The sequence below is a fragment of the Perognathus longimembris genome, chromosome 2 (assembly GCF_023159225.1).
Source record: "Perognathus longimembris pacificus isolate PPM17 chromosome 2, ASM2315922v1, whole genome shotgun sequence".
Lineage (NCBI taxonomy): Eukaryota > Metazoa > Chordata > Mammalia > Rodentia > Heteromyidae > Perognathus > Perognathus longimembris.
In genome coordinates, this window is record NC_063162.1 from 66,734,176 (window position 1) to 66,754,663 (window position 20,488).

General features: G+C 48.5%; 1 protein-coding gene across 6 annotated transcripts in view; it reads right to left on the reverse strand.

Annotated features, from left to right (window-relative positions):
* Tns3 (tensin 3) overlaps window positions 1-20,488 on the reverse strand; it is a 204,685-nt gene that overhangs the window by 174,695 nt on the left and 9,502 nt on the right. For 2 of the 6 annotated variants that reach the window (XM_048339392.1, XM_048339390.1), the window contains exon 1: window positions 7,945-8,233. The exons of 3 other annotated variants lie outside the window; for them this stretch is intronic. In XM_048339392.1, coding sequence (XP_048195349.1) covers window positions 7,945-8,022 — 78 coding nt within the window. In that variant the 5' untranslated portion in view covers window positions 8,023-8,233. Of the gene's footprint in view, window positions 1-7,944; window positions 8,234-20,488 lie in introns of those variants that run through there. One more of the 6 variants, XM_048339391.1, reaches the window with a different exon arrangement.

Genomic DNA, 20,488 nt, shown 5'->3' on the forward strand with positions numbered 1-20,488 from the left:
GGAGTCCTGCCAGCATTCTATGAATTTCTGTATAAACTTCACTGTATGAAATTCACTCTATGAATTTCTGTATGAATTTCACTGAATGAATTTCTGTTGTTTAAGTCACCTTGCCTGTGGCATTTTATTTTGACAGCCCTGGAAACCTAAGGCCCCCCTCCATCAATCCCTTAGTCAGAAAATAGAAACATAAAAGATTTGAACAACACTGTGAAACACATTGACCTAATAAACATTTAAAGAACATTTGACTCAATAGCAACAGAGTACACATTATTTTCAAGTATGGAGTGTTTACCAATGTAAACCACACTGAGGACATTATTAGTCAAAATAAACCCCAAAGAATTCAAATCCTACTAAAAATATGTTCCCTGGACAAGATGAGGACTAAATTAGGAAATAAATATCTAGATAGTTCCCCAATATCTGCAAATTAAATAACACAATTCCAAATAATCCACGGCTTATCCTATATAACCTGTATAACTCATGGTATAATATATCATGAGAACCTCACTCCAGTTAGAATGGCCTATATTCTGAACTCAGCAACAACAAATGCTGGAGGGGATGTGGGGAAAGAGAAGCCCTTCTCCACTGTTGGTGGGAGTGCAAATTAGTACAACCACTTTGGAGAACAGCATGAAGGTTCCTCAAAAAGCTCAGCATAGGGCTGGGGATATGGCCTAGTGGCAAGAGTGCTTGCCTCGTATAAATGAAGCCCTGGGTTCGATTCCCCAGCACCACATATACAGAAAACGGCCAGAAGTGGCTCTGTGGCTCAAGTGGCAGAGTGCTAGCCTTGAGCAAAAAGAAGCCAGGGACAGTGCTCAGGCCCTGAGTCCAAGGCCCAGGACTGGCCAAAAAAAAAAAAAAAAAAAAAAGCTCAGCATAGACATACCCTATGACCCAGCCATACCACTCCTAGGCATCTATCCTGAACAACAGGTCTCAGGATATCATAAAGACATCTGCACATCCATGTTTATCGCTGCACAATTCACAATAGCCAAAATATGGAAACAACCCAGATGCCCCACTACAGATGAACGGATCCAAAAAATGTGGTACCTATACACAATGGAATACTACATAGTGATTAGAAATGATAAAATATTGGTATTCACAGGGAAATGGTCAGAACTTGAACAAATAATGTTAAGCGAGATAAGCCTAGAACACAGAGAACAAAGGGGCATGGTCTCCTTGATATATGACTGTTATGGTGGGTGGGTGGGGGAACAGTAGAGACCAGGTCTGTGAAACAAAAAACTTCTTTTCAAATGGTATTTCCACAGGTTTCGGTCAGTGACCTTACATTATGTTTCTAAAACCAAACAACTACTAAACATAAAAAGGTCTAGAATAGACCTATCAGTGGATCACAGTAACTCAACAGTTATGTACATATGATCACATAAGATGAGGATAAGCAAAAACAACTCCAAGAGAAGGACACAGGAGGACTCTATTGTTGATGTTACATTTAAAGTTCTAGGTGAATTTCCTTTGGTGTATGCCACGTGGTTACTGTATATGATTTTGGTACACTGGGTATTGTATATATGCCTACTTGATCTAGGGAAGGGAAAGAAAAACAAGGGTGTAAGATATCACAAGAAATGTACTCACTGCCTTATGTAACTGTATCCCTTTTGCCTAACACCTTGTCAACAAAATTTAATTAATAAAAAAATTCACAAAGAAAAAGAAAAAATATATATCATGAGAAGTTAGATTTGTTCCAGGAATTCAAGGTTGGTATGACATTCAAAAAACATCATAAAGTCTGGCACTGGTGGCTCATACCTGTAATCTTAGCTATTCAAGAAGCTGAGATCTAAGAATCTCAGTTCAAAGCCAACGCAAGCAAAAAAAAAAAATCTCTGAGACTCTAATCTCCAATTTGAAAATGGAGCTGTGGCTCAAATGGTAGAGGGCTAACAAGCATAAAGTTCAAAGTTCAGGAACAGTGCCTGGGTCCTGAGTTCAAGACTGGTACCCCCTCCCCCCGAAAAAAAAGTCATGCCCTGAGTTCTAGCTCCAATACTGCTATACTATACACACGCACACACACACACACATACACGCGCGCGCACACGCACACACAATCAAAATTTAATAAGCAAAAATACACTGGCTTCTAGAGCAATGCAGAATACTGACAAAATTCAGTATCTGTGTCTGATAAGAACTCAAGAGTCGGGGCTGGGAATATGGCCTAGTGGCAAGAGTGCTTGCCTGGTATACATGAAACCCTGGGTTCGATTCCCCAGCACCACATATATAGAAAATGGCCAGAAGTGGCGCTGTGGCTCAAGTGGCAGAGTGCTAGCCTTGAGGAAAAAGAAGCCAGGGACAGTGCTCAGGCCCTGAGTCCAAGGCCCAGGACTGGCAAAAAAGAAAAGAAAAGAACTCAGAGTCAAGCAGCAATACAAAGGCCTCCCTGACATGGACAGAACACATCTCTGTGAGCCCCACGGCCAGTACACTTAATGATGAATGCTTAAATACTTTCCTTTTAACATCTGGAACAAGGCAGAGATATCTGCAATTAAAACTGCTATTGAACATTGTTGCTGAGATCCTGAACAGTACATTGAGGCATGAAAAAGAAATAAAAGCCATTACAACAAGTACTGTGACTGTCCTGTTACTGACAGCATGATTGTCTAGGTAGCTGATTAAATCTACAAAAAGCTTCTTGCATCAACAACTGAGTATAATAGCAAAGAACTTAAGATCAACACACAAACTCATTATATACATAAAATGGACTTCAGAATCTAATTTTTTTTAATTACCAATGCCAATACCATGAAAATAATAAAGACGTAAGAATAAATCTCTGAGCTAGATGCCAGTGGCTCATGATTGTATCCTAGCTACTTGGGAGGCTCAGATCTGAAGATCACCATTTGAAGCCAGCCCAGGAAGGAAAGTCTGTGAGACACTTATCTCCAATAAACTACATAAAGAAAGAAAGAGAAAGGAAAAAAAAAAAACCTGTAAGTGGAGCTGTGGGTCATGTGGTGCTTGAGCAAAAGAAGCTCAGGGACAGCATCTAGCCCTAGGACCAGCACCAATAATAATAATAAAGGAAAAAAGAGAATGAATTTCTGACAAAAGGTATGAGAGGCTTACAAATTAGAAAGCATAAAGCATTCCTGACAAAAAGAAAACATGAATAACTGCAGAGGTCTAACATGTTCACAGGCTGGAAGACTCAACGTAAAGGGCAATCCTTCCTCTATAGTTTATCGATCTCACTGGAAATCCCAGCATTCCTATACAAAGTGGTGAACTATGAAATGCATGTATCAATACAAAGCACTCAGAATTGCCAGAGCAATGGCAAAGATCTCACACAACTTAGCATACAGTTTTATATTTTCTCTACTGTACATTGAAAACAGATGTTCTCTAAGAGGCAGATGCTAGTGGCTGCTGTTTGGGAGGCTGAGATCTGAGGATGGATATTAAAAAACAGCCAGAGTTGGGCTGGGGATATGGCCTAGTGGCAAGAGTGCTTGCCTTGTATACACAAGGCCCTGGGTTCGATTCCCCAGCACCACATATACAGAAAATGGCCAGAAGTGGCGCTGTGGCTCAAGTGGCAGAGTGCTAGACTTGAGCAAGAAGAAGCCAGGGACAGTGCTCAGGCCCTGAGTCCAAGCCCCAGGACTGGCAAAAAAAAAAAAACAGCCAGAGTAGAAAAATCCCTGAAACTCTTATCTCCAACTAAGTGTTAGATAGAGGCTCAACTTTGAACAAAAAGGTGAAGCAAAAATGTAAGGCCCTGATTTCAAGTCCCAGTACCAGCACACACATAAAAGTAACTTTAAAAAAATAACATTAAACTGAGAGCAAAGTATGGTATAATCTAGCACGGGAGACTGAGGCAACAGAATCCCTGGTAGGAGCCCAGCCTGGCCTACATAATGAGAACCTATCTCAAATAAACTAAATTAAATTAAATGCTTACATTTCAATGCAAATATAATATTCTATGGGGTTCTATTAAACTGACAAATACAGGACTTTGATCAAATGCAGTGAATTCTGATTTGGGTTGTTGCTATAGCCTATCTAGCCCTTGAATTCTCATTTTCAACAGAAGAAATCCTCTCCTGAGATGTGCCTCTTTCTGAAGGAACATATGTACTTAGTACAGACCACAACTCCTTACTGTTTACCTATGGCAGACATAACCAGTCAATCACAACCATGGTCCCCAGCTGGCCTTGGAACTCCAGGAAAAACACTGAAAGGATGGGATGTGCAGAGGAGTCAGATTCTGAAGTGCCATTCAACTCGTAAGGCATGCTCCAGGATCATCCCTGTCTTTCCCTGATATTCAAGCTTGTTTTTCTCCTTCCTTTTTTCCTCTTTCCTTCTTCCTTTCCTTCCTTCCTTCCTTTCTTTCTTTCACCCTTCCTCCCTTCCTTCCCTTCTGTATGTCCCACTGGGGCTTGAACTCAGGACTTGAGCACCATCTCTCTAACTAGTTCACTCAAGGTTGGTGCTCTACCACTTGGGCCATACCTCTACTTCTAGCTTTTGAGTGGTTAATTGGAGATAGGCATCTTGTGGACTTTCCTGCCCAGGCTGGCTTGGACACAGCTCCTCAGACCACAGCCTCCTGAGTAGCTAGGATTACAGGCATGAGCCACTGGTGTCTGGTTACTTGTAGTTTTCTACCTGGACCATTTCTATCTCTTCCCAGCCTCCTCCCAGGCCTTCTCAACCACTTCAGGATCTCCAGCAATCTTGATAATTAGTCACATTATCTCCTTGTGTGTATGATGATGTAATCAAGACTGATTCTTTTAAAAAGGGACAGTGTCTTGAACGAAGAAGAAAGCCTTTAAAATGGTTTTGCCACCTACAGTACACCTGAGTGGCAAGCCACAAACCCTGGGAAATGGAAGGGATGCTTACTCTTCCTACCTCTTAGTGTCAACTACCGAACAGGACACAGTGTATCAGCACCAAGGAGTAATTTGGGCAGAGTTTTAGAAAGAGGTTGGCCTGGAGCTCTACGCCAGACCAATGAAATCTGGTGGTGGGGCCAAAGTACTGGAAAGTTTTCAAAGCTCCCCAGGGGGTCCTAAACAGCTGTGATGCCCCCTACGTCCCCGCCTCCCTTGTGGATGTAGACTGTACTGCAAGGCTCTGGCCTGTATTTGGTACTGTGACTGCCGTCTTGTTTCTATGCTGCACCTTGATGATTCCAAAAGAGAATGGGTAACCATACCATACCAATACTAAAATGGAGCTAGGAAAGTGAAGGGGATGAGTGGGGTAGGGAGAGATGGGGTAGAATGACAGGGGTGACATTAAGATGCCCTTTACTCATCACCTGACATGTTGATTTGAAACCTCTTCACACAACTACTTGAAGATAATAATAGATAAATAAAATAATTTTTAAAAGAATATTGTTTCTAGTGGTAGAGTGCTTGCCTCGTATACATGAAGCCCTGGGTTCGATTCCTCAGCACCACATATATAGAAAAGGCCAGAAGTGGTGCTGTGGCTCAAGTGGTAGAGTGCCAGCCTTGAGCAAAAAGAAGCCAGGGACATCTCTCAGACCCTGAGTTCAAGCCCCAGGACTGGAAAAAAAAATATATATATATACATATATATATAATTTCTATTTCTAGTTAAAAAAAAAGAAAGGAAATTCACCTCAAGGCGAACTCACCAGGCATTAAGGCACGATGATCAACACCAGCAGCAGGCAATGGTAGCCCACAAGACATACACAGACAATGGCTGAGGGACAAAGGTACTTGATTGGTGGCATGTGAGCACCAGTGGCTCACGAATGTAATCCTAGCTACTCAGGAGGCCAAGATCTGAGGATCAGGCACTTTTCAAAGTCAACCCAGACAGAAAAGTCCATGAGGCTCTTTTTTTTAATTAACGAGAATAAAAAAAATTTTAAACCATAAATAGAGCTATGACTCAAGTGGTAGGACACCATCCTTGAGCAAAAGATGGGAGGGAGGGAGGGAGGGAGGGAGGGAGGAAGGAAGGAAGGAAGGAAGGAAGGAAGGAAGGAAGGAAGGAAGGAAAGAAGGGAGGGAGGAAGGGAGAGAGAGAGAAAGAAAGAAGAGCCAAGAGCAGGAGGTCCTGAGTTCAAGCCCCAGTACTGGTACCAACAACAACAAGTATTCTAGTAATGCCTCAGCTGGCACACTGGTAGCTCTTCAGAGCACATATCCCATTATTTGTTTACTTGCCATTTCTCCTGTGCTAGAGGGACATCTCCTAGGTGCAGGATGCCAGCTCTGTCCGCTTTGCTCCTGTGGGCCCTGCCCAGCTGGCAGCCAGTGGGCCATGGGCTCCTTCCTCAGTTAACATGTGTGCACCAAATGAACTAGCCATGGAGGGATACTGTGACCTTTCATTCCTTACAAAACACCTTTATTCCAAGCAAGGAGAAAGAAGCAGTATTTCCCTGCCGTTTTTTCTTACCCTCTCCTCCACAGCAAGAGCAGAGATGGAGTCTGAGGTCCAGGGTTCACTCCTTCTACTGCTGCCCCCCCACCCCCGGGGAGTTTGTTTAAAGATGGTGTAATAACACAAACTCCCAGACACAGAGCATAACATCTCTCATGAAAGGAAACTGGACAGGACTAGACTGCCCTGCTCTTCACCTGATGCGTGTTTTCCTTTCACCCACCAGTGGGGGAGGGGGACAGCAATGTGGAGGCAGTTAGCAAGCTCAAAGAATGTAAATTGTGTTTAATAGTTAGAGTCCAACTCTGGAAGGGTAGCTACCAGGCTGCTGGTTCCACAAGGACTCCCGGAGGGCAACTCAGCTAATTAGTCTTGATTATGAGTTCTCCTTTGGGGGGGGGGGGATCTCCAAAATTAGACAAGGAGGTGGAGCTTAAACTCGCATGCTCCATTCTGCCCAAATGCAAAACCCTCCCAGGCAGGGAGCTCCAGGCGAGGGACCTCCCACTAAAGGTCGGCAGTGGCAAGAGTTACAAACCCAACAACACAACGGGGCTCCATCTGCACAGACCCAGCTACATTTTCCTCTCAGGAAATATTCACCCACCACAGGAAGAGAATTTAGGGGCATTTGGGTAGCTGGGGCCCCTGCATAGAATTCTGGGAGGCAGGCCTTGATCAAAAACACATTTTTCAGCTCAACTTGACTCTTAAATTAAACAGACATGAACACTTCCCACATCCTCCTAGTTGATCCCACATCTCAGATAAGTTTCCCATCCCACAGGGCCACCAGTACCTGGGGCAAAGGAGGATGGGGCGCCCTGCATTCATGTGTTCCCCACCATTTCAGTGGGAGAGTTTGGCTGCTACCCCAAAAACCAAAATGCAGCTGCAGTTCGGATCAAGTAAACGAGCTGGCATGTTGACAAGCTTTCCCTCTCCGGGGTTTTACAAAGTTTCCAGGAACACACACGCAATTATGCAGAGATCCTTGGACTCTGAGAGCACCCCCACCCCGCGCCGGCTGTGGGAGAAGTCAGGCTACTCTGGCCCACTGCGGGGCGGATCTGCGGGGCACCAGGCACCGGGTCCCCAAACACGTCCCTGGGCTAAGGCGCCCTTTGCTTTTGCAAAAAAAAATAAATAAATAAACGTGCAGAGCATCACTAATTCCAGGAGAAACGCCGAGGAAACCTTGTCTGCAAACCTGCAGCGTCTCCCACCCCCCCTCCACCCCCCTCGGCAAAGCCCCACCGATCTTCTCCTCTGGAGGAGGGCGCAGGCTGGGGAGCACGGACATGGAGACGCGCACGCTGTCGGGGACGCACGCCCGTCCACGCGCGAACACCCCACGCGGCCCACGTGGATGCGGCTCTAAGAATCCCGCTCGCCTCCCCCCCCCCCCAGCACTTGGCCCCCGTAGTGACCCCGGTCCGGGCTCCTCCCGCTCCCCGCTCTGCGCGCACTCACCTGGCGCCGGCGTCCACGCGCCCCGGCCTCGCGCGCGAACCTGGCCGGTGGCCCCGGGGTCAGCGCGCGCAAGCGCATGGCTGTCCCCCCCGAGGTCGGCAGGGGGCTCGGCGGGCTTGGCGGGGCGCCTCGGTCTCCGGGCCTCCTCCCTAGCAAGTCCCCGGAAAGGGCAAGGCGGAAAGGTTCCAAAGGCTGCGGGAGGCTCGGCCCGAGCCACGCTCCCCCACGGCCACTCCTGCCCGTGCAAGTCAGACTGCAGGAACAAAAGCCAGGCGCGAGCGCCCGGGCCCCGCGCGGCGTCCCGGCATCTGACACGAATTAGCCCTCTCTCCCTCCCTCCCTCCCACCTCCCTCCCACCCTCCCTCCCCGCCCAGACCGCAGCCCGCGCAGGCGGCTCCGACAGACACGGGGAAAGTGGGCAAAGAAACGCCTCCCAGGCAGGGGCCCGCGCCTGCCCACCCCTGCGACTGGAGCTGCACGGCTGGGGTTCCCCCTCCGGAGGACTTCATACTTCCCAGTGAGCTGACCAAGAGGTCTCCAGGAACCCAGACCCCAAACTTCGTGCCAGCCCTGAGCTGTGACAGGCAGGTCCTCCCCAGATCCCAGGGCCCGCCAGCCCAGCATCTCCAATAGAAGGAAAATGCTAAGGCAAAAGGGGGTGGTGGTAGACGCTGATTTTCCAACTCTCCTCTTCAACAAAGTAAAACCAAACAGAGAGACCTTGCTGGAGAAGATGGAAAACCAATGGACATTTCGTGCAAAGCCCCAAGCAAATGTCTGCCCAGGCATACACACCCCAGAGGGCTCCCCTCCCCATCCGCACCCCAGGACCAACACAATCCACAGTGCAGTCCTGGCTTTTACTACATGCCTGAAATTTTAGAAGGAAATTAGAAACCCAGAATGAGGGAGGCCAAAGTCATAAGGATGGAGGAAAAGTAAACTGGGAAACAGGAAATGTGAAAGTCTTTTTAAAAAGCCAGGAGAGGTGTCAGGCACTGGGCTCGCTGGTGTAATCCTAGCTACTCAGGACTCTGAGATCTGAAAACTGCAGTTTGAAATCAGCCCCAGTCAGGAAAGTCCATGAGACTCTTATCTCCAGTTAATCACCTAAAAGCTGGAAATGGAACTATGGCTCCAGTGGTAGAGCTCTAGCCTTGAGCAAAAAGAGCTCAGGGACAGTGGCCAAGCCCTGAGTTCAAGCATGGCAAAAAGAAAACAAAGGACAGGAAGGTCAAGAGGGGAGCCTGGGCAGGACGGCCAGACTGCACAGCTGTGCCACTCGCAGACGCCAGTGGGATTTCCACAGGACCATGTCCTCAGGGGCGTTTGTGGCAAACAACAGACAGTGACCCCCTGCAAGAAGCTCTGTGACAAGTCTAACTTCTGAGAAAACATGAAAGGCTGCTTTGAAGACTGATGATCTCAAGCCAGAGCCACTGTCTTGGATCTACAAGGAGCAGTAAAGACCTCACGCAGCTCTAGCAATGGGGCCCTGGTGGCCTTGGCTCCCGCCCCAGCCTCTGTACAGTTCCACTGACCTGGGTGTCCCAGAGCTCAGTCTCTGAGGGTCTAACACTCTAACTTCAGGTCTGCAAGCCCAGATGCCTCCAAGCAGAGCGGTCTGGGTGGGCCCTGCGGAGCCTTTATGGCTACCACATGTGTAAATTCCAGTCATCAATTCAATCTCTCAGGTTCTGGCACTAAATATCCATCTTTCCGTTTCTGCAGTGGAGTGGCAAAGGCCATTCTTCAACATTCAACCAGAAAGAAAACAAAAAAGGAGAAGCAAAGCATGCTTCCTTGGCTAGAATGCCCCAGCCTGGGTCCAATACCTCACTCAGGGATCACGTGCTTTCCCCATCAATCAAGTGAGACCATTATTCATCCTTGTCTGCATCCAGCCTTCATTCAATTTTCTGTATTCATTCATCATGATTCTTTTTTCCTACAGCTTCCTCAGACTTTTTAGCAGGAGGCTCTTGGTCTTACTCCTCCATACGCATTTTTGTCCTCCAGGTTTCTGGACACCTGAGGACACATCTGTGTTGGGCATTCTGTATTCCTCATTTCTAACCCAAGGTAAGTGCACCACACTGTGCACTGAGCTACTGAGCACACAGCAAAACCTAGCTTGGAGCCACTGCATGGCTGGTGAATTCAAACACCATGGAGGACAGTCCTGTGGCCCACAGGGCAGAGGTGATACCCATGCCGACAGAGATGCTTCTATTGCTGGATCCCAACACACCCGGACATCAGCACAGAGAGAAGCCTGAGCAATGGCCAGCATCCCACTGCATTCCAGAGAAGGGAATAGACCACCTGCACGAGTCAGTGGACTCTGCCATGCCCCTTGCCTGGGCACTGCCCTTGAGCTCGTTTTACTTAAGGCTAGCACTCTAACACTTTGAGTTTTTCTGGTGGCTAATTGAAGATAAGAATCTCACACACTTTCCTGTTCCAGCTGGCTTTGAACCATGATCCTCAGATCTCAGCCTTCTGAGTAGCTAGGATTACATGTGTGAGCACCAGTACCCAGCTATCTTAGGGCTTCTCTGAAAGAACAGATAGTGTGTTCTGACTCCTTAGTAGGATACGAGGGCCTGAGGAAGTACATTTGCTCTCATTTCCCTTCTTCTGGCCCTTCACGTATTTCCTTCCCCCTTTGACTCTGAGAAGTTAAGATAAATTGCTTAGCCTACAAATTTTCCTCCTCCACCTGCTTCTTCTCCTCCCCATTCATAGCAGCAGCCATTCTCCACTAAAGATGAGCAAATGCAGCCAAAGAAATACTGAGTTGTACAACTCTGAAGCCAACCCTGAAGGCCCTGGAAGAGGAGACAGAGGGCTCCTGGATACAGCACCTCCTCCTGGGTTGTGGGCAGGCCAATGAGGTAAGCCAGGGTCTCCTTGCATCTAGGGTCTTGGAGTTCTTCTCCACGGGGCCTCAAACTAGCCTGTATTGTCAGGCACTGGTGGCTCTGGCCTGTAATCCTAGCTATACAGGAGGCTGAGTTCTGAGGACTACAGTTTGAAGCCAGTCCAGTCAGGAAAAGTCCATGGGATTCTTATTGCCACTTAACCACCAAACACCTAGAAATTGAACTGTGGCTCTCAAATGGCAAAGCACTAGCCTTGAGCAAAAAAGCTAAGGGACAACATCTAGGCCTTGCAGCATGCACATACAACCTAGGCTGGACTACCTTTTACCTTTATAAACCCAAGCTCGAGGACTCCCGAGTCTGTGCTGCATCTCTGGCTGGCCAGTTTGCTTTTTGCTTCCCCAATAAATCCATCTTTTTGCTTGAGACTGTCTCTGAGTGATGGACTCTTGGAGGGACATGGAATCCCCTCCCTCAAACCCAGAATGTTACGGGGTCCTGGGGAGGTACCCCAAGTGGGACTCAAACCCACATCCCTCCAGAGTACACCACACAGAGACAGTCTCAACCAAAGACGGATTTATTGGAGAAGCAAAAAGCAAACTGACCGGCTAGGAACGCAGCACAGACTCGGGAGCTGAAACTGGACTACATGAAAACTACCCTGCTTGCTCTCCCAATCAAACCTCCAAGCCCCTCACTGCCCCTCATAATCACGCACTGCCCCTCACAATCACACTCTGCCCCAAAGTGCAGAGCAGCACCTTGTCCAAGTAAAAGAGCCCCCACCAAGATGTCCAAGTCTCTGTGTGTCCCCAAAATTCCTGGGCTGAGTGCCTTCCCCTCTCCCCTTATGACAGTAAGAGAGGTGCCTTGGGGTGGTGAGCAGGTCATGGAACCTTCTTGAAGGAATCTGTGTCCCTACTCCCAAAGACCAAGGAGCCTTCCACCAGGTGAAGACACAGTACAGGACACCCACTCAGCACAGGCCAAATCTGCCAGTGACTCCATCTCTGACTCCCCAGACGTGTGTGTGTGTGTGTGTGTGTGTGTGTGTGTGTGTGTTTTCACAAGCCACCACCAGTCTCAGGCACTCTGTCCCAGAGTGAGTACCACACGTTCCCACATACTCCCAATCACCCCTCCCCTGGGGAAAACAATCTGCAGGAAGATCATTGAAGCAACAAATGTCCTTTTTTGTTTTTTGTATGTAGGGGAACTGGGGCACTGTCTCTTAGGTTTTTCACTAGAGGCTGGCACACTATCACTTGAGCCACAGCGGCCCTTCCAGCTTTCTGCCAGTTCACTGGCTATAAGAGTCTCATGGACTTTCCTGCCTGGGGTTGGCTTTGAACCTCAACCCTCAGATCTCAGTCTCTTGAGCAGCTAGGAGTACAGGTATGAGTCACCAGTGCCCGGCTTACTTGCCCAATGATTAAATGCAATATATGTAAATAAAGTGTTCTCTGCACATATTGAAAAGATCAAAGGAAAGGGAATGGTCCTCCAAGATCTTCCCAAAGTGACAAACCCGAGTAATCCCAGAGCCCCTCAAGTCCCTGATTCCTGCAGCCCCTAGGGGGCATCCCAAGGGCAGAGCAAGAGGCCACAGGACAACCCTAAACACACCTGCCCTCCTGCAAGGTGAGCTGCCTGGCCAGGCACTAGTAGCTCATGCCTGTAATCCTGGCTGCCAGAAGGGTAAAATCTGAGGTTTGAGGTTCAAAGCCAGCCCAGACAGAAAAGTCTATGCAACTCTTTATGTTCAATAAGCCAGCAAGAAGCTCCAAGTAGAGCGTCCATTAGTGAAATATCCAAACGTCCCAGTTCAAGTTCCTGTACCAACATTAAAAATAATACAAAACAAACAAGAAATTTGTGTGCCCAAGATGCAGGTCCCAGGCCTGGTCTCCCCACTTCAAGTTGGTACTACAGCCGTTCTCAGGTAGCAAGATACCCTCAGAATTCTCAGGGAGCTCTTCATGAGCCCCAGCCCTTCCTCATCCTTCCTCTAGCTCTCCAGCCAATGGAGGCTGTGCCACACCTGGGAACTTGGGTAGGGGGCTGGTGAGGAACACTGCACCCCTGTGCTTACTACACCCCTGCATTCATAACAGATCTCCCTACAGGATTCTCATCCGCAGCTGGGTTGTGAGGCCAGGGTAAGGGACTGGGGGACAGAGCAAGGGAAGGGATGGAAGGGAGGAAGGAAGGAAATAAATACTGGAGCAGGCATTGGAAATCGGAGCCACTGTCACTTTGCACACTCACCTGCAAATATCCTTGCCCAAGCTCCTGACACACCTAATTCATTTCTTCTTCGGTTATTTCCCCCTGGGGCTATTTTGGCTGCAAGATAGACTTAAGTAAAATAACAAAGATTTGACAAATAAAAGGAATGCTTAAGGATGCCTTCAGAGTAATCTTGCCAAGCCAGGAAGCTGTCTAGATTTTCAGTGCCTGAGTGAAGTAAGAAACAATGTGCCTGGAGAAAGAAGAAAAATAATAATAAAAACAAAAGCCACTGTCTATCTCCATTTGAGAAAGCAAGATACATACATACCAGCACACACATGCACACTGTATACATGCCTGTGTGCATCTGTGGGTATATGCAAGTATGTGCATACATACATAAATGCATGCTCCCATATGCATACATGCATACTCATATACCCAACCATGGCCAGGTGAAGGCTGTGTGTAGATTGTATGTTCAATTTTCCTTAAACCCTTGGGTGATCTTATGGACCAAAGACCCCACAGCTTGCTGAGCAGCCAGAAGGACTAGTCATAAAGAAGCTGCTCGCAGGAGACCTGAGAGACAGTGTGTTTTGTTTTGTTTTTCTCTTGTTTCCATTTCCTGGAGTTCATTTCGATAAATATTAATGATCAGAAACACATATATATGATCACATTTATATGATCAGAAACACTTCAACTTCCTCTCCTGAGAGCGTCTTTCCTCCCTTGGACTCACTGTGTCTGAATGTCTAGGTTCCTATGTAACTTATCATGTCCTGGAGTATTTTAGGTCTAGCTTCCACATATGAGAGGAAACGTGCCATTTGGAGAGACAGTTTAAGAGACAATTTTGGTTTGTTTTATGTGCCAGGGGGTTGAGATCTGAGGATCCCGGTTTGCCACCAGCCCAGACAGACAAATCTGAGAGACTCTTATCTCCAATTAACCAGCAAAAGGCCAGAAGTCTGTGGCTAAAGTTGTAGAGCACCAGCCTTGGGTGGACAAATCTAAGGAAGTGCTCTCGGTCCAGAGTTCAAGCCCCAGTGCTGGCACACACACACAAGAGAAAATTGTGTCATGGAATTGCCCAGAGGACATCTGTGAATCGGAAGGATGTTTTATTTAGGGCAAGGCCGGGGTAGAGAGCAGGTAGGTAGTTAGTGGACGTCTCCATTTATCCATGCAGCCCTCTGTCCATCTGTCCTCAGGAGCCCTGGATCACTTCCTACCAGTCACTCCCTCCGGGTGTGGTCAGGGGCTGCCCTGCAGAAGGGGTGGGGGGGCTGCCCTGCAAAGGGGGTGGGGGCTGTCCTGCAAAGGGGGCGGGGTTCCCCTCAGAACAGCAGCAAGTGCCTGCCCCTCTCAGCCCGGTGGGTTCCCAACATAAAAGGAAATGGAGAATTTGCTGTCCCAATAGGAGGAGCAAGCTCTGGCAAGCCAGGTGCCCCGCGGATCAAAGCGGCAGGGCCACCTCCCAGGTAATCCCCGCCAGCCAGGAATGCTTCCCCCGCGGCAGTCTTTTCTTTCCTGACCCACCGGCTACAGGTACAGCTCCCCGTCTGGCAGGCCTCAGCCCTCCTCCCGGCAGACACAGCACCGCCCTCCCAGGCGGTCCATCAACGGACTTCAGAGAGGCCGCCGGAGCGCCTCCCGGCCCAGCCTCCCCGCCCAGTGGCGCTGCGGCACTGGGAGGACATGGGGCCGAAGCCCGCTTCCGCCAGCACCGACAAATCCCAGCCGGCTCCTGTTTCCTTAGTGAAGAAACTGCAAAGCTGCGGTGAGCCAGGCGGCAAAGAGCCAGTGCCCTGGGATCACATCTGGGACCCCAGCTACTCAGGAGGCTGAGATCTGAGGAGCGGGGTTCGAGGCCAGCGCAGGCAGAAAGGTCTGTGAGATTCTCATCTCCAATTAACCAGCAAAAAGCCAGAGATGGAGCAGTGGCTTAAATGGTAGTAGAGTGCTGGCCTTGAGCACAAAATTTAGGGACGGTGTGTAAGACCTGAGTGCGCACACATATGTGCACATGCACACGTGTCATGGGGAATGCAGAGGACTAGGGGTGGAGTGTCAGAAAAGAGAAGGCAGGCAATAATCTGCCACAGCCTGGGGACAACTGTGGGGACAGCCACCTGGCCCTGTTAGACAGGAACTGCAGGAACTGAAGGTCACCAGAGGTCACCGGGTAGAGAGAGGAAGGGCCTGGAAGGCCCACACTGAGGGAGAGTTCTGCAGCTGGGCTGCACACCCAGAGCCTCAGGATCCCCAAGTGCATGTGTGAGACTCAGTGAGTGCTGCACAAAGCAGCATGAAGGAATGAGGGGATAAATGAACAGAGGAGCAGATGCAGCACCCCCCTCTGGGCCTCACACAGTCAGTAATTCATGCCACGGGGCCCTGTCCAAGCGTCCACCCTGCGGTGAGTGCCTTCCACCCTGGGGACCAGCCCAAGGTTTAGGAGCCACTGCTATTCCACACTGACCCACACAGATGGTGACAGAAGGGTGCCAGGTGCAAACCCAGACAGATGTGGGGGAGGAGGGCGCTGCACCCACAGGCCACCTGCTGTGGGTTTCACAGGGGGGCCCAAGCCAAGCAACAGCTCAACTGCCTCCGGAGGAAGGACAGAGCCTGGGCTGACGCGGTCACAGGGCACCGGACCCAGCACCTTCCACCAAGGCCAGCAACTTAGCCACATGCTTCCAAGCACCATGACATTTATTACACAGATCCAACATCTCTCCCAGAGGGCTGGGAATATGGCCTAATGGCAAGAGTGCTTGCCTCGTATACATGAAGCCCTGGGTTTGATTCCCCAGCACCACATATATAGAAAATGGCCAGAAGTGGCGCTGTGGCTCAAGTGGCAGAGTGCTAGCCTTGAGCAAAAAGAAGCCAGGGACAGTGCTCAGGCCCTGAGTCCAAGGCCCAGGACTGGCAAAAAAAAAAAAAAAAAAACAACCAACATCTCCCCCAGAGTTGGCAGATTGCTAATGTACACTCTATCCCCAAAATACAGAACCCTCACCCCAGAAGCCTCATGAGATCAGGGACAAATAAATGTACCAAGGAGACTTATTCCCAAGACACAACTGCTGGTACCCCAAACCCCAGAGAACAAAACCTGCACCATCCAAAACGTAAGTGGGGTACTCATACACTGCTGGTCTGTCTGTTTCAGGACTGGAACCCATTTGAGGACAAGAGAAAGGAAATGGTTCTTACCATTTTACTCTTCAGATCTTAAGGAATGCTCCCCACACACTGTAGGCAAAGAATGCTTCTGTGCCACAAGCATGGTGAAATGACAGCTTTGTGTTACCACACTGGGGGCCTTCAGGGGCTCCAGCAGGCAATACCATTAACTCTAAGTAAGATGCAAACTAGGAACATGGCACCTTTCAAACAAAACAAAGCTAGTCACCAGGTAAGGTAGCTCATGCCTGAAATTCTGACCAGCCCAGGCAAAACGTTTGTAAGATTCCATCTCAACCAATAAAAAGCCAGGCAAGGCAGTTCATGCCTGTCATCCCAGGGATGGAGGTAGGGAACATAAATAAGAGACAGCTCAGGCATAAATGCAAAACCCTATCTCAAAACCACCAGAGCAAAAAGAGCACCTACCTAGCAAGCATAATGTCCCACATTCAAATTCCATTATCACCATACACAAAAAAAAGAACATTAGGTTAAATTCATAAACATATCAGAAGATCCAGGCACCAATGGCTCATGCCTGGAATCCTAGCTACTCAGGAGGCTGAGATCTGAAGATCGTGGTTTGAAGCCAACCCAGGCAGAAAGTCTGTGAGATTTTTAATCTCCAATTAACTACAGAAGGCAAGAAGTGGAGCCGTGGCAAGCAATAGAGTGTCAGCCTTGAGAAAAAAAGCCTAACAATGGCACAAGGCTCTGAGTTCAAGCCCCAGTCCCAGAATAATATATAGTTCTGTTCTGTGCTATGCACCAAGTGGCTCAGGAGGCTGAGATCTGAGGATTGCTATAGAAACCCACCCCAGACTGGAAATCCCACCAGACTCTGATCTTTGTTTTGTTTTGTTTTGTTTTGTTTTTTTGTCAGCCCTGGGGCTTGAACTCAGGGCCTGAGCACTGTCCCTGGCTTCCTTTTGCTCAAGGCTAGCACTCTATCTCTTGAGCCACAGCGCCACTTCTGGCTTTTTCTATATATGTGCTGAGGAATCGAACCCAGGGCTTCATGTAAAGGAGGCAAGCACTTTAACACTAGGCCATATCCCCAGCCCCAGACTCTTATCTTTGATAAACTACCAAAAAGCTGAAAGTGAAGCTATGTCTCAATTAATAGAGAGCTAGCCTTGAGCACAAAAGCTCAGAGACAGCACTTAGGACCTAAGTTCAAGCCTTAGCACTGACACTAGAAAAAAAAAAAAAAAAAGTAACTCAGAAAACACTAATGAAAGTTCAAGCAAGAAAATCTCTTTCACTTAGATAAACTAGGAAGATAAACTAGGAAGTTCCCAGCAGGGTACACAACCTAAGGGGGAGGCCTCAGACACAGGGGAGGAACAGAGGATGGGGTGAGGCAAGGCTTGGTCCAAGGACACAGTGCTATAGACCAGCAACTTCCAAAACTCTTATCAGGCTGAAACAAAAGTATTTGCAGCCTTGTCCTTGTCCTTGTCCTTGGAAGTTCAGATCACAGGGAGGAGAACTAGATACAAAAGAACATGATGCAATCATTTCCGAGCATGTTAGGGGGAGGTGGTACCTGGGTGTGGACTGGTGACATCAGCAGCCCCCTCACACCAGGAGAAGGGCATCCGGGCCTGTCTGCCTGGGGGTGCAGGTGTGGGGCCACTGAGGTTTGTGACTTAAGGTTTCATTGGGGTTCCGTGTCCTGAATAAATGTACAGGAAAGAAAAGCAGCTGGGTGCTGGTGGCTCACTCCTGTAGTCCTAGCTATTCAGGAGACTGAGATCTGAGAATAGAGATTCAGAGAGGACCATATGACGCTTACCTCCAAGTAACCACCAGAAAACCAGAATTGGAGCTGTGGTTCAAAGAGCTAGAGCTCTAGACTTGAGCAAAACAGCTGAGGGACAGCACCCAGGCCCTGAGTTCAAGCACCATAACTGACAAAAACGAGAAAAGAAAACAAATTGCAAAATGCCTGGATTTCATTCTGGAAGGCCTTTCCTTGGGTACACTCACAGTTCAGCTAGGTACTAGCTGCTGACACAGCTTCAGTATTTCAGAGTGAACGTCTGTCCTGGGGTCACCAGGAGACAAGAGAGTGGAAGGGGGAGAGAGGGGGGGCTTGTCCTGTGAAGTCTGCTCTTCCCAGCACACAGGCAGCCAGAACATCATCACACTGGAAGCAGCCTCGACCTGCCCCCATTTGTGCAAAAACCATCTGGAGCCAGGCACCAGTGGTTCATGCCTATAATGCTAGTTACTCAGGAGGCTGAGATCTGAGGATCATGGTTCTAAGCTAGCCTGGGCATGAAGGTCTGTGAGACTTATCTTCAATGAATCACCAAAAAGCCAGAAGTAAAAGTATGGCTCAAATGGTAGAGCACTAGTCTTGAGCACAAAAGCTTAGGGACAGTGTCCAGGCCCTGAGTTCAAGCCCCAGAACTGGCACACAAAAAAATCTGGTACTGTAGGAGACCAGAAGCTGATATCCTCACAGCATACAGGTACAAGGACAGTCAGAATAGGGCAGAGACAACCAGAGCCTACAAATGAAAGGACAAGCAGTAATTCCAGGGACCAAGGGGATGCAGGACAAGGAAGATCACGATCAAAGTCTCTGTCAGTTCCCAGCATGTGCCCAGCCCATTTTGGCACTGGAAACTGAAGCTGGGTCTGTGTGGAGCTTAGCTGGGTGGGTACAGGGTGGAAAGCTGAATTCAGCACTGACAACGCAGCTGGACAGCCATCAAGAGCCCTGGCTACACTCAGTCACAGAACCATAGTCAGCACTAACAGCTCGGTCAGCAAGTGGCTGGCCACAGATGGCAGGGCACACTGTACATGGTGTCCTGGGAGCCACTGCAGCCCAAAGGGCCACACCCATCTGGGGCCCTCTGTGAGAAGAAGGCAACTCTCCTGGACACAACTGACCACCAGCCCACGAGGGCCATCCACTGCTAGGGGTGAGGTTCACAGCTACGTGCACAATCAAACAAGAAGCCTAAGTGGCACAGGGGTTTCTGAGAGAGCCGCTGACAAACCAGCCTTGCAGCTAAGGGACCATGCAGGCGTAGCCAGTCCCTAGGTTTCCTCGGAAGTCACTCCAGGAGACAGGAGAGGCCAGCAAGTGCTTAGGGTGGGGTATGGGTCTGTGGTAATGGTACACTGTGCTTCTAAAATGAAACTCTTGTAAACAGCTAGACAGACTGGAAATGCAAATAATCCTGTGTTTTGGTACAGTGTGAGCACAGCACTTTTTTTTTTTTTTGCAGTACTGGAATTAAACTCAAGATCTCACTTGTTTTTGTTTTCCACTCACAGCTAGGATTCTACCACTTGAGCAACAAGCACCTCCACTTCTGTTTTGTTTTTGTTTTTGTTTTTGTTTTGGTGGTTAACTGAAGACTCACAGGGACTTTCTTGCCTGGGCTGACTTCAAACAGTGGTCCTCAGATCTCAGCCTCCTGAACATCTAGGATTATAAATGTGAACCACTGGTACCTGACCAAAAGAAGCTCAGGGACAGTGACCAGACCCTGAGTTTAAGCACTAGGACCAGCAGAAGAAAAAAAAAAAAAAGACATGGTAAAAGCATGTGACCATCAATCCAGTTTGTGTGTTTATTTTTAATCATAAACAAAAGGTCTGAAAAGCACAGTCTGCACTTACCTGACCTGTAGATTGTATTATTACTAAGTAAGTGCAGACAGAAACTGGAGTTAAGGAACAAGGTAAGTAAATCAATCTGTGCAGTCAGTGGCTTATCTTGTATGTTTTTCTGACAGCATCACCTGGCTGAAATCAGGCTTGCAGGGGAAAAGGAGAAAGGTGGGTAGCTGTGGTTTCCTTGGGTATTGGTTGAGTGTGCCCCCCCAAAGGCTTACCATACAGGGAACCCCTCACATGCGGTGTTGAGAGCCAGCAGGCCCCTCTAGAAGGCGGAGCCTAGTGGAAGGTGGTTAGGTTATTGGGGAATGGAGCTGTCAAAAGCTGTCACCGAGAGTCCAACTCCTGAACTGCAGGCTGACTTCTTGTTTCAAGATAGTCTCCACCCCATCCTCACCAGAGGGGAAATCAACGGAGCCTCCCTTTTTCAACTTCAGCCTCCACAAGCACACAAAACATTGTTTTCTTTATAAAGTTAGCCTTCCGCTGGCATTTTGTTATACTAACTCAAAACTAATACCTCCACCCACCTGCCCTTCCTTAGGAAAAGGAATCAGAACTTCAAGCTCTAGAGCTC